This window comes from Esox lucius, chromosome 5, assembly GCF_011004845.1.
Source record: "Esox lucius isolate fEsoLuc1 chromosome 5, fEsoLuc1.pri, whole genome shotgun sequence".
Lineage (NCBI taxonomy): Eukaryota > Metazoa > Chordata > Actinopteri > Esociformes > Esocidae > Esox > Esox lucius.
Window position 1 is genome coordinate 36,651,999 of NC_047573.1, and position 27,485 is coordinate 36,679,483.

Here is a 27,485-nt window from a genome sequence, read left to right on the forward strand (position 1 = left end):
CTGGCTCTGACATCCAGATTTCTTTTTTCTATGCTACTGGAGAAAATCAACAACTTTCAACAACATGTTTTCATCTCAGGCCCGATTCCAACCTTGGGGAAAGGATCAAATCTTTTATCAGACTCCTTGAGCTGAATACTTGGCTGACATCGGCATGCCTCAACCACGGGATTACGTTTATTGACAATTTCAATATCTTTTGGAACAGTAAAGATCGCTTTAGACCTGATGGGGTTCATTCAAACATCATGGGATGCCGGCTCCTTGATCCCAACATACGTCACACTCTTGGAATGCCATTTCTAAACATGAAGGACAATACTCATAGGCAGAGTATCCACCACCCTCTCCTGACCCTCTAACTAAAATCACCCAATGGTTCCAGAAGTTGTCTTTGTCCCAAACAAGGGCACAACAACTCCCAACTCCCACTCCCAAACAAGGGCACAACAACACCACACTCACCCTCTCCACCTCCATCACACATAAATACCTGGATGAACCAAAATTGTCTACAATTAAACCAAGATAAAACAGAGATGATTGTATTTGGCAACAAAAATAAAGGAACTAGTATTAGTAAAGAGCTGGATTCTCGGGCCCTAAAAACCCGGGACCAAGTGCGTAACCTTGGTGTTCTGATAGACTCAGACCTCAAAGCGTTCACCAAAACAGCATTCTATCATCTTAAAATATAGCCAGAATCAAGGGCTTGGTGTCCCAAAAAGAACAAGAGAAGCTCATCCATGCTTTTATCTCTAGAAGGGTTGACTAATGTAATGGCCTCTTAACTGGACTCTCCAAAAAGACTGTAAAACAGCTACAGCTGTGTCAGAAGGCTGCTGCTACAATGCTAACCAGGACCAAGAGAACAGACCACATCATCACAGTTCTTAAATCTTTGCATTGGCTTCCAGTCAGTTACAGAATAGATTTTAAAGTGGGGCTTTTAGTTTATAAATCACTGAATGGTTTAGGCCCTGAATACATTTCTATGTTTGAAGAATATAAACCGAGCAGTGCTCTTAAACCCATGGACACAGGTCAGCTACTAGAGCCCAGAGTCCAAACCAAATACATGTCTATAATAAATAATGAAGAATAACTGAATATGTAAATAAACATAGAATTTACAATTTTCAGTTCCTTCAATGGAAAGTAGCATGCTAACAATGTACCTGAGCCAGCCAGTTCCACTTACTGTTTTTCACATCTCCAAACACACATTTCCCGAATGTGTACTGCGGTGGAAAATCTAGTTATTCTATGTTACAAGGAAATCATATTGCTTATTATGATGTTAAATGGAAATTGAAAGCATAATCAAGTAATTGAGTGAGGCCATTGTGTGTGTTTTTTGTGTGCTTCTGCCCTTCTAACTGAACGGGATGTGCCTACAGCAGTAAGTACAGCTATGGCTAACTTCTCAAGGGCTGTAGACATCTTGTTGTTCTGATCTTCGCAGAATGGCTTGTGAGATATGCAGTCTAACCATGTACCGGAGGGTGAGACAATGGACTGTACTGAATTTATATAGGCCTGAGCTCAACCTTGAACAAAGAGCCCTTGACTTGACTCTGCTGAGAGTGTTGTTAACTGCGTGTGCAAATCTATATTAAAGCTTTAATTGTTTTAAGAAATAACAGTCTCTCTACCTTTGCTCATTAGCATTTCCACTACAGTACTACATTTTCTTAAAATAATAGATAACATCTGGAAATACACAAAATTCCTGACAAAATGCACGAAGTAAATAAAATGTTATGCTCAAAACCTTATTATTTTGCATATATATGAAACTTTGCCCTAAAATGTCACACAAAATCTGAAAAAATATGACACTATTGAATACCCATTGCACACTAGCGTTTATTATTTTCCAAAGAATATACCAATTGGGCTTCCATAGAAACTTGCAAGAAATTACCAGTTTTTTTGCATTTGATATAATTTGCTAACATTTGTTTAATCGAAAAGTTTTCAAGTCACTGATAATCTCTTAAGAGCTATCTGTGATGGTGCCAAGGAGTTGCAGAGATGAAAAAATGAAAACCACTGTAGCATACATTACACTGAATATATTTCGGAGCAGCACATGATGATGAATATTTACACCATAAGCTAAAAGCAGTTTTTGAGTTAGCTAACAGCAGTTTTCACAAATTTTCCTCTGTATGCCTTCATCACGTTAGAAGTGTTTCCACTTGAGTTGCCAACAGTAGCAAAGCAATGCGTGCAGACTGTACTTCGTTTACGGTCTTCTTACCCTTGTCATCGTATTGAATGCTGAATCCAAAATGTTCCCACACAGCGGATTTGAAAAACGGCGGTGCCTCTTCAAATTTGCTTCTCTCTTTCTTGCTAGCGCTTGTTATTCGCACATTGGAGCTGAGAGAATGTTTGTTTTTAGATTCCCCTCTCTTCATGGGTCCAGGATGTCTGCGGATCCTTAAAAAGTGCTTGCTATGTTTAGATTACAAAATAATATCTGTTTATCCGCACACAGCAAGTCACGTTCAGTCAAAGCGCAACAGTTATCAGCCTATGGGGTTACAGTACTGTGATGTGTATTCTGTCCTGTGATGTCTATAAAGTAGAGGACAACCAGAAGTTCTTTGAGATGAGTTTGTTTGTAAGACCGAGAGCGGATCTGCTTTTCTCCCAACACTATTGTTCAAGAATAAACCTCCCAACAGGTACCATGGGAAAGTGCAAATTCAGTCAGAAGTTGTTGGACAACTGCAAATTTGCATTGTTGTTGATATCTGTTGAAGGGAAAGAAAACAAAGCCCACTGTACTTTTTGCAAGAAGTCTCTCAAATGTGGATACACTGAATGAATAAGCTGTTGAATTCTTGTGAGCAATGAAGCAAAATATTAAGTGTCTGTAGCATGAGCTGAAACTGAAAGTTGCAAGTAGAAGAACAGGAAATCTTATTTAGGCTGTTGCTGGGCAGAGAAAGATTTAGCATGTCTGTCTTTGACAAACAGGAAACAGATTAACAACACACACACATAGTCTGGACAGGGCTGAATTAAGAATAGACACAAGACAGAAACCACAAAGGGCAAGATGACGCTTGTGCTGCATTTACACATATAAGGTATAGAACATAAATTGGACCAATGGCACACTTGCTTGGCTAACTTAACGCCTCCACTTTTTAGGCGTATTTGAAGTATAAATAATGCTGATGTGACTGTTCATTTTTAGACATTGTGGGGCGGCACTCTGTCTCCAAAAGCTTCTGTAATAAACGGATGATACGGAATTGGTATTGACCTGACTCCTGGTGTGTTATTCTCCTTTCCATCAAACCAACTCGGGGAAGTGTTAAACTTCAACACAAACTTGGCACATTTATAGGAATTCATTAATATGTGGAATCCCATATGAAGTGTGAGAAACAAAAAAACTAACACCCAGTGTTTCTCTGTTTTGTTTGGTCATATCGCTTGAGGACAGTCCTGCGAAGTAGGCTTACTGCTCTAACAGTGGGTACTTCAGTTGAGTTGGTGCCATGCGTGGGATATTGTTGTGAAATTGGTCTTAAATTAAATACATAGTGGCATTAAAAAAAGTCTTAAATGTTACTTGCTAAAACCTGCAGATAATCCTATTGGGCGCCTTTAGGGAAATTACCGGTATATCGTAAAGCTACGTATTGCCGCAGGGGTTGTACCAAATGATTCGATAACATACCGTGTACCGTTGCATCACAAGTACGCAGCTGGTAAAAACAAGCTTTTTGGAGAAAAAGGGCAGACAGAAAGGCAGGCTGATATTCAGTAACCTGGGGGGTATGATTACAACTTCATAAAGAAATTGTTTTTTTGTCACTGAATTAGTCTCCCTAACTAAATATTGCTGCTGCTTGTCAACAATGAAAAATGTCTTTTAAACTCCAACATCACCACTTATGTGTCTAAAATGTACACGGAGTCAGTAACCACAGGGAGTATCTGTTTGGAAAGTGCCCCAGACTACCTAGAAGATTAAATACATTTTACACTAAAAAAATTGCAGTATATACAAAGCAAATCTCACAAGAAATATAAATAAAAACATAGTAGCCTACTGTAAAAACATCAAAGAGGTTTCATTGCTCCTTTTTTATGAATGTACAGAGTTACTCATAATTTACTTTTTAAGGGTTGGACAGCTTCTCAATCAAAGATGCCAAGCTGGCTTAATTGTTGCAGATGGATCTGTCAATTACAGATATGTTTTCAACATAATGCTGCGGAACAAGGTATGTTAAAGTATATTGTTACAGTATATTGGCCAAAGGCTGTACAACCAACAACTAGCTGCTGACCTTTTTTGCCAATATGTGCCTTATTTCATCAAACCCCTTTGCTTTCAAACTTGGGAATTTCATGGCTAATTGAGGTATGACAGTAATTCTACATGGAGGTTATGAAAATATGAATAACCTTTACACATCCAGCACACAATGGAAGTTTTTTAGCATAAGTTCCAGACTGTATCGTTAAGGTAACAAAAATGAATCTGTAAAGGTTGTGTAAAATGTGTACAAAATCCAATCCATTGTGTTCCTAGCATGAATATTTAACCCTCATACATTAATATTTGGCAGAGCATTAATATTTTGGTAAGTATGTACTTGCTTTGCACACAGTGTCCGAATTAGTTAGGCATATATGACTTGGCAGATTTGCTACTGGTTGGTTGGATAACTTGTCAACCTCTATTTTCAAATAGTGACACAGAATCTCAATGGGATCATGATTAGGGCATTGGGCAACTGTAAGACATTCACCTTTTTGTTATTGAGCCACTGCAATGGGCTTTGTGTTTTTGGATCATTGTCCTGCTGAAATGTATATTTCCTCCTAAGTTAGTGGAATGAAGGTCTATCTTGGTCTCATCTGGCCACAAAACCATTTCCCACATGAGAGCTGGGTCAGAAGGTACTTGTTGAGTAACAGCTTTTTCTTTTCCTTCCAATGCAGCCCAGTGTTATCAGGCTGTTGATATGATTGACTGGTGCACCATTACTCCACTCCCAACTCTGTAGTACCTTCAAAATTATTGTTTGTTGCTTCTCTCACAAGTCTCCTTGTTTGAGCACTCCATTTTAAGGGACAGGCCTTATGTAGCTTCCACATTCTCATTATTTATCCAACTTTACAATTTACATAAATAACATAGGCATAGATGTACCCCAATCTAACTTTCATTTCTATGCAGATGATACTGTGATTTATTATTCTGCGCCCTCTCAAAATGCAGGCCCTCTCTCAGTTACAACTCGCTTTCAATATTGTTCAACAAAGACTTCATCAGCTGAAACGTGTCCTAAATGCTGATGAAACTAAATACATTACGTTTTTAAACTCAAATAAAATCAATAGTTCTTCCAAGTCTGTATCTATGAACAAATATCTTGGGATTTTAATTGATGACACTCTCACCTTTTAGACAGGGTTCTCAAAAATGTTCACATGCGTCCCCCAAAATGTGCACATAAAAAAAGGACTCACACATTGCCACACAAATGTAGACACACTCGGTAGATCATATTAAGATGACTAATAAAATAACCCTTATTAACTGTTTCATATTAATGTTTTTCTCATGTTTTCTCATTTTTGTTCATACGTACTGAGCAAATTACTAATTTAATGAGATGGGTGGCCTGCTTTAGGAGCACAATAGCTACATCCTGGGTTTGATCTTTGAAATGGCAACTTGGAGATCTTCTTCCACATTGAGATGTAATCTGGAGTTATTTTTAATATTTATGTCAGTGTGGAAAATGTTGCCTCACATAAGTACTGCTTTGGATAGTTCTGGGGATTCCTCTGCAACTGAAATCCAGAATTCAGCAAGTGTGGCTGAGGCAAACATTCCCTTTAAGGTTCGATTACCGGACAGCTCCATCAGCACATCCTCCTGGTCTGACAACAGGTGATCCCCAGATGCCGCGAACGGTTGTCGTTTTGTGCCTTGTAGGGTTGAGTTGAGTACATTAAGATTTACCAACCATTTGGGGTCTGTCAGGTGGTCCATGAGTTGGAACCCTGACTCGATCAGGAAAATGCGCACCTCATCACACTGCTCAAACAGGCTGTTGAGAACTTTTCCCCACGAGAGCCACCTGACTTCCGCGGAAATACATGTTGATTTATCGACATGAAAGGGATGTTTGGTGTGCAAATGTATTTTCAGTTTCACTGGCGTTAAACTTTCATGTGCAAGAACCTCTGAGCAAAGAACGCATTGGGGATGATGCACATCGTTAATGGGAAAGCAGGTGAATCCAAACTGTATGAATTCTTCTTGATATTTTCGACATTTAGATGGCTTGTCGCAAGGCCGTAATTATAATATACATTGGTGGGGACCCCCCCCCCCATATTCAAATATTCTGTCCCCCCCAATAAACTGATATAAATAATATTAATAAAATAGAAATGTGCTATGCTACGACAGGCAACCACGTACCGCCATCCAAAATAATTATTAGCAAATGTAATCATAAACATAACTTTATATCTTTATTACGTAAAATTCTGGACTGGGGCTAAAGCCCCCATAAAATAGGCCTAGCGATGTCCCTGCTTAGGACAAGACTTGGTGTACGATTTCATCTCTGTTTATCATTACAATCAAACATGCTACATTAATATTTTAGGCCTACCATGTGTCCAATCATCTGTTACAAACATGTCTTTATAATGCTACTGCCTTGATCTATATTTCTTTGCGAACGTAAAACTAACAGTGTATTCCGTGGTTGCAAATGAACGAAACAACCGTTCAATTGAACAATAAAACTGACCGAGTCAAGTCTTTTCTTGTTTGTTCACAAGTCTTGACTTAGGCAAAGGCAGCAGCTCTGTGCTTGTTTTCATCAGTTTGTGTTTTGCTGGCCCAATATACGCCTAGGTCCCCCATTGTCAAACATTTGAAAGAACGATACAATTGAATGAGTCACTAGAAAAAATTACTTGTAAGTCCTGAGTCACTAAAAAGATTTGTTAAAAACGAACAAATCATTCACGAACTGCACATCACTAGTACTAATCCATCTTCTCTAATGTAGGTTAAAGCAGGTGATTAAAAGCTCAAATACTTTGCACACCCATTGCATTCCAATAATGACGATGATGAACCAGAACAAATAAAATAAAAAAATATTCAATGAACTGCTGAACCCCTAATAACACATCCACTTTGGATTGAGATTGATTCAAGGCAACCAGCAGCAATATGATTGTATGATTGCTCATTGTTTGTGTATTTAATTTAAAAAAAATATTACAGCCAGGTGCAATAGAATTGTGTGCAAATATGCACGTTTTTGTGTGTATGTATGGGTGTCTGAGTGTCATGTGCCACCTGTTCATATGTTTTTAATTGAAATGGCTCTTTCAAGCAAAAACATTGAACTAGAGCCTGCTGTGAATGATTACCCAAGGAAACTTAGACCTTAGACACTATGAGCTCGGTGCACTTAATCCCGATTTCCTACACTCCAAGAGAATGCAGACAGACTGGTAATTATATTGTAGTTCAATAGGGCTCTCTTCTACCAAATATGATATCGTTCTATCGTGTACATTTCTCATTCCCCTAAAAGTCAGTGATTTACACCACCTCCACCTCACTTTCTTCAGGAGATTTTAAGAGGTTTTCAGAGGGATGTTCATATGGTATTTTAAGTTGGTTTCCAAAGTTCCTGTGCATGTATTTTTACATTGACAAAGAAAAGATTGCTTAGATAGTTAGAGGGGAGTTATGCCATCTATATCTTCTGTATGAACAGCCAACAACAACAACAAATCCTCTTCTACAAGCCCCCCCAAAAACTCCTTCAGCATGTAACACTTACTGTACTCTCTATATCCATTGACCGTGTCCAGAAATACATTTTTAGGATAATAAATAGAGTAAGAAAAGGTCACAGCTCCCCTGCATAAGTCAAGGTTCGCATAAGTCAAGGTCTGTCAACCCTGGGACTCATGCCAAAGCAATTGTCTCCTTTCTTGGAACGAGGTGTGTGTTATCACAATGCAGCTGCAATATTACTGCGGTGTGGGCCCTCTAACCAGCAAAAACGTCATAGATAGCCCCTCTGGCACCAGGTATAAAAACACACTCAAGCATGTACTACAAAAAGGTTAGATCATTTTGAAGGCCAACTAGCAAGTATGGGTGTGCCTGACACAAACTTCACACTATAATTTGCATGCCTCCTATAGCCAGAAAAACAACACATCTGTCATTAATTTACTGAAGTTTGACCGCTAGATAAAAATTAATTATGGTTGACAACAGGTGTTTAAAAAAGCAGTGGACATAATCAGCAAAAAGAGAATGACAAAGGCAAAGAGATTACTAGCAACATGAGTAATGAGCTGTCCTAAAACATGGTTAGGAATACTTAGAGGACCCTTTTAGCATCTCTACACATTACATAATATCTGTTTATTATGAGAGTGCTAAGAAAATGTTCAGTTGCAATTTTCCATAGTAATTGTTATCTTAGAATGATAAGGAATGCAAACAAACAGAAAGTAATTGCAAAGACATGCAAACCCACTCATAATGTCATGCAAGTCAATATGAGATTTTTTGGTGAAATTGAACAAACAAGCAAAAGTGAATGAGAGACATTGTGCAAAATCCGTAGTGGTTCCACTCAAGAGGAAAAGGAAGACCAACCTACACAATGCAATTCTGAAAAAATTATATAAATTGTATTTGAGCACCTGGCAACACAGACGCTCTCAGATGTACACAATCATTTTAAATACAATAATGTAATAAGGTGTAAATGTACAGTTAGGTCCGGAAATAATTGGACACTGACACAAGTTTTGTTATTTTGACTGGTTATCAAAATATATTCAACTCACAGTTGGTTAGGGTTAGAGTGCAGGGTTAGAGTGCAGGGCTTAAAGTGCAGTCTTTCAGCTTTAATTGAGGGTATTCATATCCAAATTGGAAGAAGGGTTTAGGAATTACAGCTTTAATATGTAGCCCCTTCTTTTTCAAGTGTAATTGGACAATTGACTGGGCTATTCCTTCATTATTACTTCACCAATTAAGCAGGAATTGTGGAATTCTGGAGTTGATTCCAGGTGTGGCATTCGTATTTGGAAGCTGTTGCTGTAAACCAGGGGTGGGGAACATAAGGCCCGCAAAATCATTTGGACTGGTCCTGCCAAGGAAACCGCAGACGGGACTCGAAATTCAATGAATCTAGGATTTTTTTATAGCAACATAAATGTATATTAAGTGAATCATAATAATAACGTACATTTTGAGGGACAAGCAAGGAACGTCTATTACGGGATAGACGGGACACATACGTGTCTGTCCTGTCATGTACTCGTATGTAGTTATAATTTTATGGCATAATTTAAAAAATCTAATACCCGGCAAAAAGGCACTCCCGTCAAAAGAATACATTTTCAATGTTCATAATTATGCCATAAAATTATAACTACATACGAGTACATGACAGGACAGACACGTATGCTTCTCGTCGGCTGCCTAGTGGCCCGTCTGCCTGTACTGCGGTGACTCAGAGGGCAGTCAGTGTCAGGCAGGCTGGGAATGTACACGTTGCGAGTGTTAACAGACACTGAATAGTTAATTAAACTTAAGTGGTGTGACATTCAACAAATGGCGACTACAAAAACAAAGCAAACCTGTTTACTTAGTTTGTGGTGATGCGTTAGCAATAATGAAAAAAAGCCAATCTGGAGCGTCATTACAGCTCTTCAGCGGAGTTTGGAATTACAACTAGATCTCAACTCGATCGAACATACACTCACCTAAAGGATACAGTGTTTGACCCCCTTTCGCCTTCAGAACTGACTTAATTCTACGTGGCATTGATTCAACAAGGTGCTGAAAGCATTCTTTAGAAATGTTGGCCCATATTGATAGGATAGCATCTTGCAGTTGATGGAGATTTGTGGGATGCACATCCAGGGCACGAAGTTCCCGTTCCACCACATCCCAAAGATGCTCTATTGGGTTGAGATCTGGTGACTGTGGGGGCCATTTCAGTACAGTGAACTCATTGTCATGTTCAAGAAACCAATTTGAAATTATTCGAGCTTTGTGACATGGTGCATTATTCTGCTGGAAGTAGCCATCAGAGGATGGGTACATGGTGGTCATAAAGGGATGGACATGGTCAGAAACAATGCTCAGGTAGGCCGTGGCATTTAAACAATGCCCAATTGGCACTAAGGGGCCTAAAGTGTGCCAAGAAAACATCCCCCACACCATTACACCACCACCACCAGCCTGCACAGTGGTAACAAGGCATGGTGGATCCATGTTCTCATTCTGTTTACGCCACATTCTGACTCTACCATCTGAATGTCTCAACAGAAATCGAGACTCATCAGACCAGGCAACATTCTTCCAGTCTTCAACTGTCCAATTTTGGTGAGCTCGTGCTAATTGTAGCCTCTTTTTCCTATTTGTAGTGGAGATGAGTAGTACCCGGTGGGGTCTTCTGCTGTTGTAGCCCATCCGCCTCAAGGTTGTGCATGTTGTGGCTTCACAAATGCTTTGCTGCATACCTTGGTTGTAACGAGTGGTTATTTCAGTCAAATTTGCTCTTCTATCAGCTTGAATCAGTCGGCCCATTCTCCTCTGACCTCTAGCATCAACACAGCATTTTCGCCCACAGGACTGCCGCATACTGGATGTTTTTCCCTTTTCACATCATTCTTTGTAAACCCTAGAAATGGTTGTGCGTGAAAATCCCAGTAACTGAGCAGATTGTGAAATACTCAGACCGGCCCGTCTGGCACCAACAACCATGCCACGCTCAAAATTGCTTAAATCAGCTTTCTTTCCCATTCTGACATTCAGTTTGGAGTTCAGGAGATTGTCTTGACCAGGACCACACCCTTAAATGCATTGAAGCAACTGCCATGTGATTGGTTGATTAGATAATTGCATTAATGAGAAATTGAACAGGTGTTCCTAATAAACCATTAGGTGAGTGTATATTTCACTTGACCCTTGAACAAACAACAACTGAAGACAGCTGCAGTAAAAGGCTGGCAAAGCATCACAAAGAAGGAAACCCAGCGTTTGGTGATATCCATGCGTTCCAGACTTCAAGGAATCATTACCTGCAAAGGATTCTCTACAAAGTATTAAATTAACATTTTATTTATGATTGTGGTACTCTGTCCAAATAAGGGGACTGTTTATGAATAAGTCCTAAATGATTCATACAATATTTTTGTTCATCCACTTGAATAAAAGCTGAAAGTCTGTACTTCAATTGCATCTCGGTTATTTCATTTCAAATCCATTGTGTTGGCGTACAGAGCCAAAATTATGAACATCGTTACTGACCTAACTGTATTTTGCAGCAGACATGCAAGCAGGGATGGTCTTGTTAGTATGTAAGAGTATGGAGCTTCCAATACCAGGATTTTGACTTTGAATCCCATAGGCCAGTACCAAAAAAGTTTCATTCCTGCACACTGCTACTCCCTAGATTAACTGGCCATGGCACATTACTCATAATATTTTACTGTAAATGCCTTTAATAAATCCTTCATATAATTTTTTCATACAGGTGGCACAATTATATCATCTGACCAGTAACTATATCATCTGACCAGGTTGCTAGTTTGAATTCCCAAGTTGGAAAGGGGAAAGATTGGTTCTTTAGCAAGATAGTTAAACCTATTTTCCCTTGTTACCATGCTCTCAATTAGTCTGATAAATGGCTAAAATGTTAAAGACTTACACGTGTATTTTAACTAGTGCCTGTGGTCTGTGACTCTCCCATTCTCTAAATGTTCTATTAAGTTTCCAGCTACCATTAGCAGGAGAAAGAGCCCTGTGTACAGTAGGCTGTGTGGAGAGCTATGAAAATGCTATGAAAACATTGTCATGTGCTGCTGAGAAAACTCAGAAGGTGACTGGAAAAAGGATCAATAAACCCTCTACCTTCGGGACACACTTGTAAATGATACAATGATAAAACCTCAACAACAGTTTAGCAATCAACCTCCTTCACATTAATTTGTTTTAAATTGCGAAAACCCTAATCATATCACAGTGCTTGTTGGGATGGCCCTATGCTCTGAAACCTAAATCCATGCAGACTCAGTAGAAGTGGCTACGATAAAAGTGACCATGCCCTATCACTTTAATTCCCTCTACTCTGGGACATTTCTGCACGTCGGTGGTTTAAGTGACTATGCAGATGGAGGGGTAAGGGGAACATTCGCAATTCAGTTATAAAAGCATTATAGGCAATATCTGATTACCTTACCAGATATGATAGGAGCCAAGTGGAATATGTCTGATAGATGGCTGTTGACTGGCTCATAGGGGGAGTCTTCCAGTAAATCATTGCCTGAATATGGACAAAGAACTCAGTTAATAACTCATTTGTAACAGGATGCTGTCATTGAGTGTCTTTAGTATAGCATACATGTGATGTCTCTCTATGCATCAATTGATATACTTCATATTTCACATACAGATTTTTGTATAATCAGTACATTTTATGAGCACACTACACATTGTTCCATATACATGTAAAAAATGAAGTACACCCCCTGAATGTAAGTGTTATTTTGTGGTACATATTTGGACACATCGACATTTCAACCAAATTAATTGATAAAGCTAAACCAATTTTTTTTAAACACATAAAAATTAATAACATGAAAACCATTTTGGATAAAAGCAGCATCATGAAAATGGTTGGTACACCTCTTACTGTTACATCACATAAAATGGCTATATAGTAAATACTATAAACTTAGACTGATTTTGTTTTAATTATAGGGGTGTGTGGTAACCAGAGTATTTGACTGAAGCGGAGTGAGGAGCAGAACGGGCCAAATTTGACTGGATTGGGGAATTATATTGAAGCAGGCCAGAAGCCTGTTGCTAAAAATCCAGTACAACTCTAATTAACACTCAATTCAAATGTTCAAGGCATGCGAAGCCTTACATGTAGGTGTAATGAAGGTGACTTACAGTGTTTGGGAGGACCAACAGAAGCTTGATAATCCGTCTTATTTTGGTGCTAATTTAAGTTATCTCATTTTTGGACTAATAATCAATTAATTTTATTTATGGGAACAAGAGTCAGCAGAAACAAACTATTTTTTAAATTACACAGTAAAATTACTGTGTGGGTGGGAGAAAGAGGCACAAAACTCCCCCTAAATGAAATATGTCGGCTAGAGGTCCTGGTAGAGACACAGACACCGCTACCAGACCTCATCTATAATATGCAGAAAAAATTGGTGAACTTAGGCACTCTTCTCTATGCTGTGTCAGAAAACAGAACATTTTGTCTACCGTGTCTCAGTTTCTGAAATGGTATAGGCAGTACTATAAAACCAAATATTTTATGTTGTTTGAAAATGCTTAGCTCTTCATTGTCCTGTCAGTATAGAGGGTGCCGCAAATGTTTTTCTTTTCTTTAGGCTATGTGTACACTTTAAATAATATTGCCTAACCTATTGTTTTTATGCATTTCATTTAAAAGGCTATTTGTGCTTCTGTTTAGATAACTAGTTGTGCCATATCATTTCCAAAAGGTTCTTTATTTTTCCTGCAATATGGAAATACATTTCTTTTGATTTCTGATGAATAAATTATTGCAAAGTGAAATTCAGTTAATTTGTAAAGTAAGCATTAACATATAACAAAAATATTTTGCATTAATAAAATGGTTGTGAGAATACCCTCCCACATATGTCCACAGGTGTTCTGTAATACTGGATCATGGAGGCAGGACACAAACGCAGGGAGAACATTTAATAACAGAACCAAATAGTAAAACAAGTATGGGCAATAATCAATGAAAACAGGTGTCCGTGATGCAGTGAGGGAGAGAGGGTGTTGGATTCACAGGCACGGCAGGCCTTGACACGTTCTGTGTACCCGTATGTGGGGGTATTTAGCTAGCTAGCTAAATGATGCAGATTTGTTATGTATGTGTATACTGCATGTAGTAACTGCAGTAAAGGACAAACAGGGATTTGTCTGAGAAAATGTGTTTGCTTGCTTTGCAACGGGTTATGGCAAAAGTCTAATCTACCAGGCATGGCCGACATACCAGGCATGGCTCCATGTTAGCAAAAGACTACCACCATCAATGGCCAATTTTACTGGTCTTATTGTCCATTACTGTTGATCAAGCTAAGATGATGCAAAACAAAGGGATACGTGCTGTGATTGCTGGCAGAGATGACTGCCAGGATATTAAGATAGCCAAAGGAAAATTTAACATAGTGTTTGGCCAGTCTGAGATGTTTATTGGCAATGATCAATGGAGAAGCCGATTGCAGACCCTTGTGTTTTGTGAACATATATTTGGAATAACAGAGGATGAAGTTGGTACACTGTGGTCCAATGGTTAGTTTAAGTAACACTAACTTCCTTAGTTGTCACAAGCATAGTATACATTGTATGTGGTACATTTAGTTACATTTGCAATTATGTTGTTATATCCCCACCCTAATGTAGCCTGTAGGCTAATGTAATTGATGAATACTTCTCGATTGTATGATCATACTTACACTAATATTCACAACAAGTTGGATTGGCTTGATGGGCATCAAGCTACTCCCACAACAGCTCAATAGGGTTGAGAACCAGTGACTGTGCGGGCCACACTATAGACAGAATGCCCGCTGACTGCTTCTTGCATACTTTGGAGGTCATTGTATTGTTGCAGGAGGAAACTGACTCCAATAAAGCGCCATCCACAGGGTATGGCATGACATTCCAAAATAGAGTGACAGCCATCCTTCTTCAAGATCCCTTTAAACCTGTACGAATCTCCCACTTTACCACCACCAAAACACCCCAGATCCTCACGTCTGACAAATGTTCTTATTTGTGATTTGAATGCCTCAAACTCAGATTTGTCTGTCCATAACACTTTTTCCCAATTTTCCTCTGTCCAGTGTCTGGGTTATTTTGCCCATCTTAATCTTTTCTTTTCATTGGCCAGTCTGAGATATGGCTTTTTCTTTGTAACCCTGTCCAGAAGGCTAGCATCCCAGTTTTGCTGCTTCACTGTTGATGTTAAGACTGGTGTTTTGCAGGAACTATTTAATGAAGCAGCCAGTTGAGGACCTGTGAGGCATCTGTTTCTCAAACTGGACACTAATGTATTTGTCCTTTTGCTCAGTTGTGCACTGGGGCATCCCACTCCTCATTCTGGTTAGAGACAGTTTGCCCTGTTCTGTGAAGGCAGCAGTCCACAGCGTTGTACAAGATCTTTAGTTTATCTCATGGAATACCCTTAATTTCTCAGAGAAAGAATAGACTTACAAGTTTAAAAAGAAAGTTATTTGTTTCTGGCTATTTTGAGTCTGTAATCAAACCCACAATTGTTGATGCTCCATATACTCAACAAGTCTGAAGGACAATTTTATTGCTTCTATAATTAGCACAACAGTCTTCAGCTGTGCTAACATAATTGTAGACAGATTTTCTAATGATGAATCAGCCTTTTAAAATGATAAACTTGGATTAGCAAACCCAACGTGCCATTGGAATACAGGAGTGATGGTTGCTGATAATGGGCCTCTGTAAGCCCATGTAGATTCCATTAATAATCAGCCATTTCAAGCGACAATAGTCATTTACAACATTAACAATGTCTACACTGTATTTCTGGTCGTTATTTTAATGTATGAAAAATGTGCTTTGAAGCAGGGTGATATAGCCATTCAAATTGGTCATCAGTATCCATTTTATTATTAGTCTGTTTTATCCTTTTGGAGCCATGCCCCGCAGTCTTAGTATTCTGTAAAATTAAATGATGACCAAAACAGTAGGTCCTTCCCACTAGGTCACTATCAAATGGAAGCTGTACCAGGCTCATCTGCGCTGTGCACAACAGCCTGGGGATATGGTCACATCATCAATGATGACAAGACAGCCAGTTCCACTGGCAGCCATGACCAAAGATAACACCTTGAGTCACCATATTTCACAGATGAGGTGGTATCATATTTCAGTGTTTCTACACTAGGCATTTTTCCAGCACTCAGTTTTCTAGGTATTTTTTTAAGCTATCTTGCTTTTTTTCCATAGTTTGTCACGTGAAGTCTTCTGTGAATGGATCCACTTCCTGGGGAGTGTTGCTGACCTGTTTGAAATTCCCTTCTTTTTCTTTATCATTGTGAGCATTATTTGTTCATCCATTGTTGATGTGTTATTTAATCTATTGGTTGTTTGCCATTTTAGATCTCGTGAGTGCTCCTTCCTGCAGCAAACAGTTGGTTTTGGCACACCTTATCTATCTTGTCTTTGTTATCAACTTGAATCAAGAATAAACTCTGACAGCTCTCTTGTGCATGCAATAACGATGCAAACAAATACAGATGCCTAGTACCAAATTGCGGTGAAATCTATTGTCCCAATACTTTTTGCACCCCAAAATAGGGGACCATGTACAAAACATTTTGAAATGTATAAATGGTTCATTATGGATGAATACCTCAACCCAAGAGTAACATCCCACTTTCCACATAGGCCTACTTTTTAAGTTCACTGCAGCTCAAACCTGTTTGTTTGTTATTATTTTATTTGCTTTCCTCACCTTTATCCTTATTATTTGAATAACCCAGGAGCCTGAGAGGAGACAATTGAAACTACAGATTAATGTAGTCAGATATTCTCAGATGATACCAGGGTGCTTTGGCTAACCCCATACAGGTACAGAGAACCCGTTTTCTCCCTAGAACCACAATAATACTTACAGGGACAACCTAAGCACACTTTTGGAACTTTGTGTTTTCTATTTTTACAGTGTAGTCATGTCTAATATGTAATGGAATGGAATGAAATAACATATTAGCTTTGAGGAAATCATGTCTGAAAATATTATAAAGAGCCAAATCTTTTGCTTTTTATTGCCATAATAATCATTACGAATTTGAGCTCAATGTCCAATTTAAACTAATGTTTGATTAACCACAAACACAATGTAAATTTAATTACTCATGTTAAAAAAAATAATCATGCAGACAAGGTACATTTATGTGAGCTATCTCCAAAATGCATCATTACTCATACCCTGTAAACTCTGGAATATTCCCCAGAAGATGCGCAGACAATTCTTCTCCTTTTTCATTCCCCTTCTACACCTGCAGTTGTACAGTGGACTTTGCTTCATGGCTTCTACTGCGTTCCGGCACTCGCCCTGCGCTTCACTGCCTGTGACCGCGCTGAAGTTACTTTCCCTCCCCGGGTTACCCGCAACACATTGTCTCATGGTCCGGTACTTGGTGCTGCAGGAATACTCTTTCAAACACTGCTCGCTTGCCTTTACGCAGTCTAGCGTAATACCCTTTGAAGAGCATACTGAATCTGGGAATAATAAGAACACAAAATGTATTCATCACCCAGTGTCGTAAAAAGTAGCTACATATAAACAAATATACAAGCCCATTTGACACGAATAATTACTTAAAATGTTACTTTTATCAATGTGGTCGTTTAGACTTTGTAGGCAATGTCTAGTCCAAATATATATTTTTTTAAACATTAGATGGAACGTATTATAACCATATTATATTATATAGAGAATGTATAGCCAACATCGAAGACTAGTGTGGAAATGTGAAAGTGGGTTTGGCTTTGCGGACGCAAGTATACCGCACATAATATGCATAGACTTCTGCTTCCTACATAAATGAAGCTTTGCGTGTAATGTAACCTACATGAAATTAATTTCAGTAGAAACCCATAACGCATTTGCAGATAGATAATACACCATACGAACCCATGCGTATTACTTACCCAGGACAGAAAGCATAATGCAAAAAGTTACCAGAATCATTGCGCTTTCAGGTGGATCAAACCTACAATGTTGAGGGTTCCTTTTTCAACAATTAAAGTAGGAATCAATAACCATGTCTCAGGTAAATCCAAAGTGCTCCCCTTTGAGCGTCTTTTGGGTGAAATGTATCACACATTCTGAACATCCAAGGGGATTTGGAGGATGGAGAAGCCTTGTTTAGTCCGTCTGTGACACTCCCAAATGTGCAACGATGAGTGATAAAGGGGACACGCCGATGAGTGGATAGAGTACGCGCACAATACACGCGGATTAGTGAAAAGAGTTAGAGCAAATTGGAGAGAGCGCTCGCGTGACATTGACTGCTGCTCCCGAATTGCTTTTCTTTCCACTCTGTCTCCGAGTCCTCCCTTCTTCAACTCCAGGCAGCGATCACAGGAACGTCTAGCATTTATGAGTGCAAATTATCACCTGTCTTTCAGTGCACATTGGAGAGCTCACATTCGTATGATCTTATACATCACATAATTATAGCATGCCTAAAAAAACGCTGTCTCACACCCAAGGACAGACTAGGACAGTCATTTAGCTCTGGTACATCAGCACACATCACTGCACCCCTACATTAGCTACTGTTTTTTCTGTCTGGGTCACCTGAATCATCTTCTTTACTAGCTGCTTCTGGCCAGCACTGTTCCATGTGCTCCACTGCCCTGCTTTTCTCATCTGTCCTTCATCATGGATCTTCTGCAAAGTAAAGGTGCAACATGTCATTAGTCATATAGTAATAAATACTTTACACTAGTGAGGTGCAGGTCAGCAGTTTTTTCATGCAAATCCACCTGCAATTCCTAATAACCAATCCGCAACCCACACCGATTGTATGGACAAAGTTACATTCTGAAGTCCACACCTAACCCTACACCGGCAAACATAGAAAATGCTGACATAACATAGAGTTAACACTTGTATTAACCCATAGTTCTACATTACAGAGGAGCAGATCTCACTCCCACCACGAAGAACAGACTATGTCAAGAAATGTGCATCAGTGTGTTGCATTTGTCAAATTATCTTAATCGCTTTGTAAACATTGTCTGAAATAAATTACAATACCAGGCATGTCAAGGCTTAGCTCATAGCATAAACAACAAGTATTTACTCAGAAAAAGCTACTTACATTTGTTACCATTCAGCCCACCTTGGCTAAAAGAACAACAGAAATCAAAAAATTACAAATTACTTTTTGAGGCTAGCATGCCCTGGAATAACTCATTGATACAGAGAGAACCAAGTTTGTTTGTTTTGGGAATTTATTGGGGAGGAAGTTGCGTTGTTTGTAGATCAAGTTCTTCACACTGAGTGAAAGTGAGAAACTTGCTGGCAGCCAAAATGTAGCCTACTTCGAGAGGCATAGTTTTGCCTAGTTCACTCAGAAGTAACATATCATTAGAAATAAAAACTTTATGCCTAGCATTGTCATTCAAGATTCACCAGCAATCTTGAATGACAATTGTCATTCAAGATTCACCCTTTATCGCAACAATATGGTATGGCCCAAAAGCCACTTGCCCTGCGAATATAACCGCAGGGTCCGCAGGTTATGATTCATCCCATGCATCACTACCATATACTGATAGAACCACCTTCCAATTTAGAAACATGTTATGTTGGTTTATCTCATATACAAATTATATTGATACACACAGGGGGCAAAGGTTAAAGGAAGCAAAATGTTCTGAAATAACTTAAGCAGATTCTTTATGACTCATAAAAAAATCTGTATATAGTCCACACTAATAGACCAGTAAGAAAAAAAAAACATAACCAAAAACACATCCATCAGATTTCTCAGAACAGTCAGAACAAAAAGCTGAATGGGGCTTAATTGTAGGCTAGTGGGATCTCCCCCATGTCTCTCTATGCTGGTCTCTGCCTCTGTCACTGTTGCTTGCCAGTAGTTCTCTCCCCAAGTTCCGCTGAGCACCTGCTGTATCAATCTGGACTCAGGGGACTGCGTAGATTAAAATATGAGAGGGTGTATTTCAAACCCAGGTCCTTACCCGTTACTCCAAATAGGGACTTTCTGATAAAGGAGGCGAGTGGTGGTATTATAACGTCAATATGTTACAAGTGATTTTCTTTCTAACCCTAACCTTAACCCTTTGTTTACCCCAAACCTTAACCCCAGTGCTGTGATATCTAACTTTAACCTGTAACCTTAATCCCAGTGCTGTGATACCTAACGTTAACCTAACTGTAACGTTAAAATGCATTTATTACATATTGTAGCGACTTTGGTAAGGCCATAACTCGTCCCTTGAAATCCATGAATCCTGTGTGGGGCAGTGGGTTGGGCGCCTGCCTTCTGAGCTGAATGTTGCCGGTGCACATTCATAATGAATGATACGTTTTCGTACCATTCGTAAAATATGATACGTTTGTCTGCCGTTTGTATCGTATTATATAGGTTTTAATAGCGTTTTAGCCAATTTGTAATGTATTATACATTTTGGTAGGGCATTGTAAAGTAACCTAACGTAAAGGTACATATTATATGAAATCATAAAAACAGTCTACAGTGTCCCTTGAGACCACATTGGCTATATAGGGTTGTGGTTCCTAACCCACTCCTTGGGGACTCCCAGCCAGTCTGGGTATTTGGACCACTCCTGAGCTAGCACACCTGCCTCAATTTATGTGCTAATCCTCAAGCCCTTGATTAGTGAATCTGCCTGGCTAGTCCAGAGCTACCACTAAGCAGTGGAGCGTCTGAGGATCCCCAAGGAGTGGGTTGAGAACCACTGATATAGGGAGAGAGATAATTTTCACAGGTGTTCTCACTTGCACCCACTTCCCCCTAAGACACACATTGGGTGCGACTGCTGCTGGGTCCCACATTCTGCCCTCCCCCAGAACACACTACACTATACAAAAAAAAATATATATATATATAAACATGCAAATATTTGACTGATCTCCAGCAATTGCCTGTTAAACAGACCAACATATTGTTGGTGATTATGCAAATTCAGAATAAATAAAATAAATAAAATAAATAAATTGGGCCTTCAAAAACATGTCACTAGACCAAATAGGATAGCTGAAGCCCAGAAACGCAGGTCTAACTACGCCAGTGCTGAATGGAATGGCATTTAGTTTTATTCATTTGCCATGAATAAAACAATTAAAATAAACAGACAGCCTCCAACTGTGAGGTCCTCGCGTCGTTCCTGCTCCAGCCCCTCCCTTTCGTGCTCCTTGCCTGCCACCGCTACACGTTCACATCCCGGTGTACCTGATCGCACCCAGCAATCCAGCAATCACCGGAATACTGAACACCTGTTGCCTCTCTCTATTTTAGCCTGTTCTCCACCTCCACTCAAGTGTGAGGTATTGTTTGTAGTGGACCTGCCAAGCCGTCGTATAGCGCTTTTCCTTGTTTTTGACTCCCAGCCTGTTTTCCCAGCCTGTTTTTGACTCCGGTGTGGTTACTGCCTCCGCTTCCCCTCCTTTCGTTTCCCTGCTGAATAAGTACGATGGTTCTCCTAGAAAGTGCAAGGGGTTTCTTATGCAGTGCTCGCTGTACGTCGCTCATCACCCGAGCCATTTCACCTACGACAAGAACAAGGTGTATTTCGTCATCTCCCTGCTGACTGACAAAGTCCTGGACTGGGCCACAGCTTTATGGTCCACCAACAGGCCCCGAACTGGGCTTAGAGGCTCAGTTCCTAGTTTTGTTCAGGGAAGTGTTTGACCACCCTGTCTCTGGATGCAACGTCTGGGACCAACCGTGCGAGATCAGGAGACGCGCACCACCGCTGCATACGCCCTGGAGTTCCACACCTTGGCTGCGTGATGTGGGTGGATTGAGGCTGCGCTTCTCACGGTGTACCGGAGGGGGCTGAACCGGGAGCTACAGGTCGAGCTGGCCTGTAGGGGTGATCTAACCTCCCTCAACGAGTACATCAACGTGTACATCGCCATAGATAACCTAATTTCGGACCGGAGGAGAATAGCCGTCCCACGACCTCGAATGGCTCCTTCCTCACTCTTTGTTTTGGCGCCCCCAGCTGCCCCAGCGGAGTCGTAACCTATGCAGTTGGGTCGTTCCCGTTTATCCGCCGCCAAGCACCGCTGTCGCCGTATGGGAGGTCTTTGCCTGTACTGTGCTGAGAGGGGACACATGGTCTGCCATTGCTCAATCAGGCCTCCTTGTTCCAGTCTGCCTGGAAGGTTTAGTCGACTCGGGAGCCGCAGGAAGCTTCATGGACCTGGGAATGGCAGAGCAATTGGGGATTAAACTGTACCCACTAGACCCGCCGTTGTGAGTTAAGTTCCTGGTCGGGGAACCTCTCAGGTCCGGCTACATCCGCCATACGACTGAACAGCTAAACATGCAAGTAGGCGCTCTGCACTCCGAGCTCATTCAGCTGCTGGTGGTGTCCTCTCCCCATGAGCCAGTGGTGCTGGTACACCCCTGGCTCTGCTTACACGACCCAGACATCTTCTGGAGTAATGGAGAATTGACAGCCTGGAGAACGCCCTGTCTGTCCCGATGACTGAGTGTGCCCTGCAGGGCCACCTCGGTGGAAGGTTCCACGTCAGCACCCACCCAGGAGCTCCCGTCTGTCTACCACCAATATAGGCAGGTCTTCAGCGAAGAGAAGGCTTCTGAGTATGACTTTCGGACTCACCAACACCCCTGCCGTCTTCCAGGCTTTTATGAACGACATCTTCAGGGATATGATTGATCAGTTTGTAATAGTGTACATCGATGACATCCCGTCTATTGCGAGGCTCTGCCGGAGCACATCGGCCATGTCCAACAGGTCTTACAGCGGCTGGAGCAGCACCACCTGTACGTTAAGCTGGAAAAAAGCATGTTCCACATCTACACCGTAGCCTTCTGGGGACCGGTGCTGTCGCCAGATGGCGTCCGGATGGACGAGAGCTAGGTTTTCGCGGTACATCAGTGGCCTCAGCCTTAAACCATCAAGGAGATGCAGTGTTTCTTGGACTTTGTCAATTACTACCGGCGTTTCATCCAGAATTTCAGCACCACTCCATTATCCGCCCTGACTGGTCAGAAGACTCGAACACTGCGCTGGTCCGAACCCACCACATCAGCATTTGAAAAGTTGAAGGACCTTTTCACCACCGTGCGGATTCTCCGCTTGCCCGATCCCATGCTGCCGTTTGTAGTAGAGGTGGATGCCTCGGAAACAGGAGTAGGGGCAGTCGCAGCGTGTAGGCACACCACCCAAGTTACACCCCTGGGCCTTTTATTCGAAGAGGCTCCCATCCACCAAGAGGAATTACCACGTTGGGAACCGCAAGCTCCTCACCATAAATCTGGCACTGGAAGAGTGGAGACACTGGTTGGAGGGAGCCCTACACCCGTTCTTGGTGCTTATGGATCACCATAACCTGGAGTACCTACAAACAACCAAGCATATGAATTCCCGTCAAGCTCGGTGGTCTCTCTTTTTTAACCACTTTCGCTTCTCAGTGTCCTATGTGCCAGGAAAGAAGAACGCCAAGGCGGACTCCCTGTCACTTGTGTTCGAGCAGCCGATCAGCACTCTGACGCAAGAGACAATTCTGCCCTCCACCTGCCACGTAGGGCCTATAAGGTGAGACATCCAGGACACCATACAGGAGTCCCTGCTGTCTGACCTTGCTCCTCCTACCTGCCCTCCGGAAAAGACCTACGTCCCGGCAGCCGTTCGGCCCCAACTGTTGCAGCAGTGGTGCCACACCTCTTTGGGGTCCGGGCATCAGGGAATCACCTGCACCACGAAGCTGCTCAGTAACCGGTACTGGAGGGCTTCCCTGTCCGACGATGTGCGCGACTACGTGCTGTCTTGCCTTGTTTGCGCCCAGTCGAAGAGCCCCTGTCACCTGCCCGAGGGGCTGCTGTTGCCTGTGCCTACGCCACACCGCCCCTGGTCTCACATCGCCATAGACTTTGTGACAGACCTACCGGACTCAAACGGATACACTGTGATCTTAACTGTAGTGGACCGGTTCTCTAAGATGTGTCGTCTGATTCCCCTGACTAACCGAACTGCCAGAGTTGTTCCCGGCAGGTGTTCCGGCAGTTCGGGATACCTGAGGACATTGTGTCCGACAGAGGACCTCAGTTCATCTCCCATGTATGGCAGGCCTTCTGCAACCAACTGGGGGTGTCCATCAGCCTGTCCTCCAGCTACCATCCGGAATCCAACAGCCAGAGAGACAGAATCTGGACATCGGGAAGTACCTACGGCAGCAGTGCCAAAAACAGCTACACAACTGTAGCCGGTATTTACCTTGGGTAGAATACGCACAGAAGTCCCTCATTCACTCCTCCCTCCCCATGGGATACAAAACCAGGTCCGGTTCCCACAGTGGACGACTGGTTCCGACGCCGGGCGCGTTTGGGGAAACAGCGCATAGTCACCTCCAGCAGGCGTCCAGCACACAGAAAACCCACACGGATCGTCGTCGGTGCCTGTCTCCCATGTATCATCCGGGCCAACAGGTTTGGCTGTCAACCCGGGACATCCGTTTACAACTCCCCTGCCATAAGCTCACCCCCAGATACATCGGCCCTTCAAAATTACGCACCGCATTAACCCTGTTACCTATCGTCTCCAAATGCCCCGTCAGTACAGGATCTCCTCCACCTTTCACGTGTCCCTCCTCAAGCCGGTACATTACAGTCCCCTATATCCGCCGGTTGCTCAACATCCTGCTATTGCACCGATGGACATCGATGGAGAGCCCGAGTATGCCGTGCGTGAGATCCTGGATTCCCGCCACCGGAATGGTCGCCTGCAGTACCTGGTCCCGGTGTTCATTAGACCAACATAATATGATTAACATAATATTATTATTTTGAATGCATGCACTCATTTAATGTTGTATTGTAAAACATTATGAAGCATGGTACAAATGTCTAGTTAGATGTCTATCAGCCTTATGTGTTACTTTTGTTTAATACAATAAAATAGGGGCTAATTTGCAGCAATAGCTTCTTGGTTGCTACTGTTATATGAACTGTGTGATTGTGAATAGAGCTAGCAATGTCTTACAGTGGGGAGAACAAGTATTTGATACATTGCTGATTTTGCAGGTTTTCCCACAAAGCATGTTATAGTCTATCATTCTTATCATAGGTATTCTTCAGCTGTGAGTGACGGAATCTCAAACAAAAATCCACAAAATCACATTGTATGATTTGTAAGTAATTAATTTGCATTTTATTGCATGACATAAGTATTTGATACATTAGAAAAGCAGAACTTAATATTTGGTACAGAAACCTTTGTTTGCAATTACAAAGATCATATGTTTCCTGTAGTTCTTGATACACTGCAGCATGGATTTTGGCACACTCCTCCATACAGACTTTCAACAGATCCTTCAGGTTTCGGGGCTGTCGCTGGGCAATACGGACTTTCAGCTCCCTCCAAAGATTTTCTATTGGGTTCAGGTCTGGAGACCTTGAGATGCTTCTTACGGAGCCACTCCTTAGTTGCCCTGGCTGTGTGTTTCGGGTCATTGTCATGCTGGAAGACCCAGCCACGATCCATCTTCAATGCTCTTACTGAGTGAAGGAGGTTGTTGGCCAAGAACTTGCGATACGTGGCCCCATCCATCCTCCCCTCAATACGGTGCAGTCGTCCTGTCCCCTTTGCAGAAAAGCATCCCCAAAGAATGATGTTTCCACCTCCATGCTTCACTGTTGGGATGGTGTTCTTGGGGTTGTACTCATCCTTCTTCTTCCTCCAAACATGGTGGGTGGAGTTTAGACCAAAAAGCTCTATTTTTTTCTCATCAGACCACATGACCTTCTCCTATTCCTCCCCTGGAGTATCCAAACTTCAGATGGGCCTGGACATGTGCTGGCTTGAGCAGGGGGACCTTGCGTGCACTGCAGGATTTTAATCCATGATGGCGTAGTGTGTTACTAATGGTTTTCTTTGAGACTGTTGTCCCAGCTCTCTTCAGGTCAATGACCAGGTCCTGCCGTGTAGTTCTGGGCTGATCCCTCAACTTCCTCATGATTATTGATGCCCCACAAGGTGAGATCTTGCATGGAGCCCCAGACCGAGGGAGATTGACCGTCATCTTGAACTTCTTCCATTTTCTAATAATTGCACCAACAGTTGTTGCCTTCTCACCAAGCTGCTTGCTTATTGTCCTGTAGCCCATCCCAACCTTGTGCAGGTCTACAATTTTATCTCTGATGTCCTTATTCTGGTCTTGGCCATTGTGGAGAGGTTGGAGTCTGTTTGATTGAGTGTGTGGACTGATGTCTTTTATACAGGTAACGAGTTCAAACAGGTGCAGTTAATACAGGTAATGAGTGAAGAACAGGAGGGTCTGTGAGAGCCGGAATTCTTAATGGTTGGTAGGTGATCAAATGAATGCAAATTAATTATGTAAAGATCATACAATGTGATTTTCTGGATTTTTGTTGGTTGATTAGATAATTGCATTAATGAGAAATTGAACAGGTGTTCCTAATAATCCTTTAGGTGAATGTATATAAAGCTAAAATATAGCAATAATATACACTCACCTAAAAGATTATTATGAACACCTGTTCAATTTCTCATTAATGCAATTATCTAATCAACCAATCACATGGCAGTTGCTTCAATGCATTTAGGGGTGTGGTCCTGGTCAAGACAATCTCCTGAACTCCAAACTGAATGTCAGAATGGGAAAGAAAGCTGATTTAAGCAATTTTGAGTGTGGCATGGTTGTTGGTGCCAGACGGGCCAGTCTGATTATTTCACAATCTGCTCAGTTACTGGGATTTTCACGCACAACCATTTCTAGGGTTTACAAAGAATGGTGTGAAAAAGGAAAAACATCCAGTATGCGGCAGTCCTGTGGGCGAAAATGCCTTGTTGATGCTAGAGGTCAGAGGAGAATGGGCCGACTGATTCAAGCTGATAGAAGAGCAACTTTGACTGAAATAACCACTCGTTACAACCGAGGTATGCAGCCAAGCATTTGTGAAGCCACAACATGCACAACCTTGAGGCGGATGGGCTACAATAGCAGAAGACCCCACCGGGTACCACTCATCTACAAATAGGAAAAAGAGGCTACAATTTGCACAAGCTCACCAAAATTTGACAGTTGAAGACTGGAAGAATGTTGCCTGGTCTGATGAGTCTCGATTTCTGTTGAGACATTCAGATGGTAGAGTCAGAATTTGATGTAAACAGAATGAGAACATGGATCCATCATGCCTTGTTACCACTGAGCAGGCTGGTGTTGGTGGTGTAATGGTGTGGGGGATGTTTTCTTGGCACACTTTAGGCCCCTTAGTGCCAATTGGGCATTGTTTAAATGCCACGGCCTACCTGAGCATTGTTTCTGACCATGTCCATCCCTTTATGACCACCATGTACCCATCCTCTGATGGCTACTTCCAGCAGAATAATGCACCATGTCACAAAGCTCGAATAATTTCAAATTGGTTTCTTGAACATGACAATGAGTTCACTGTACTGAAATGGCCCCCACAGTCACCAGATCTCAACCCAATAGAGCATATTTGGGATGTGGTGGAACGGGAGCTTCATGCCCTGGATTTGCATCCCACAAATCTCCATCAACTGCAAGATGCTATCCTATCAATATGGGCCAACATTTCTAAAGAATGCTTTCAGCACCTTG

The 27,485-nt window shown here is 41.6% G+C and overlaps 1 protein-coding gene across 1 annotated transcript in view; it reads right to left on the reverse strand.

Annotated features, from left to right (window-relative positions):
• Window positions 1–19,044, reverse strand: part of gfra1b (gdnf family receptor alpha 1b) — a 196,844-nt gene extending 177,800 nt beyond the window's left edge. The window contains exons 1-4 of the mRNA XM_020044777.2: window positions 18,982–19,044; window positions 18,456–18,548; window positions 17,078–17,371; window positions 12,297–12,380 (exon numbers count right to left, since the gene is read on the reverse strand). Coding sequence (XP_019900336.2) covers window positions 12,297–12,380; window positions 17,078–17,371; window positions 18,456–18,501 — 424 coding nt within the window. The 5' untranslated portion in view covers window positions 18,502–18,548; window positions 18,982–19,044. The remainder of the gene's footprint in view (window positions 1–12,296; window positions 12,381–17,077; window positions 17,372–18,455; window positions 18,549–18,981) is intronic.
• Window positions 19,045–27,485: the final 8,441 nt, after the last annotated feature.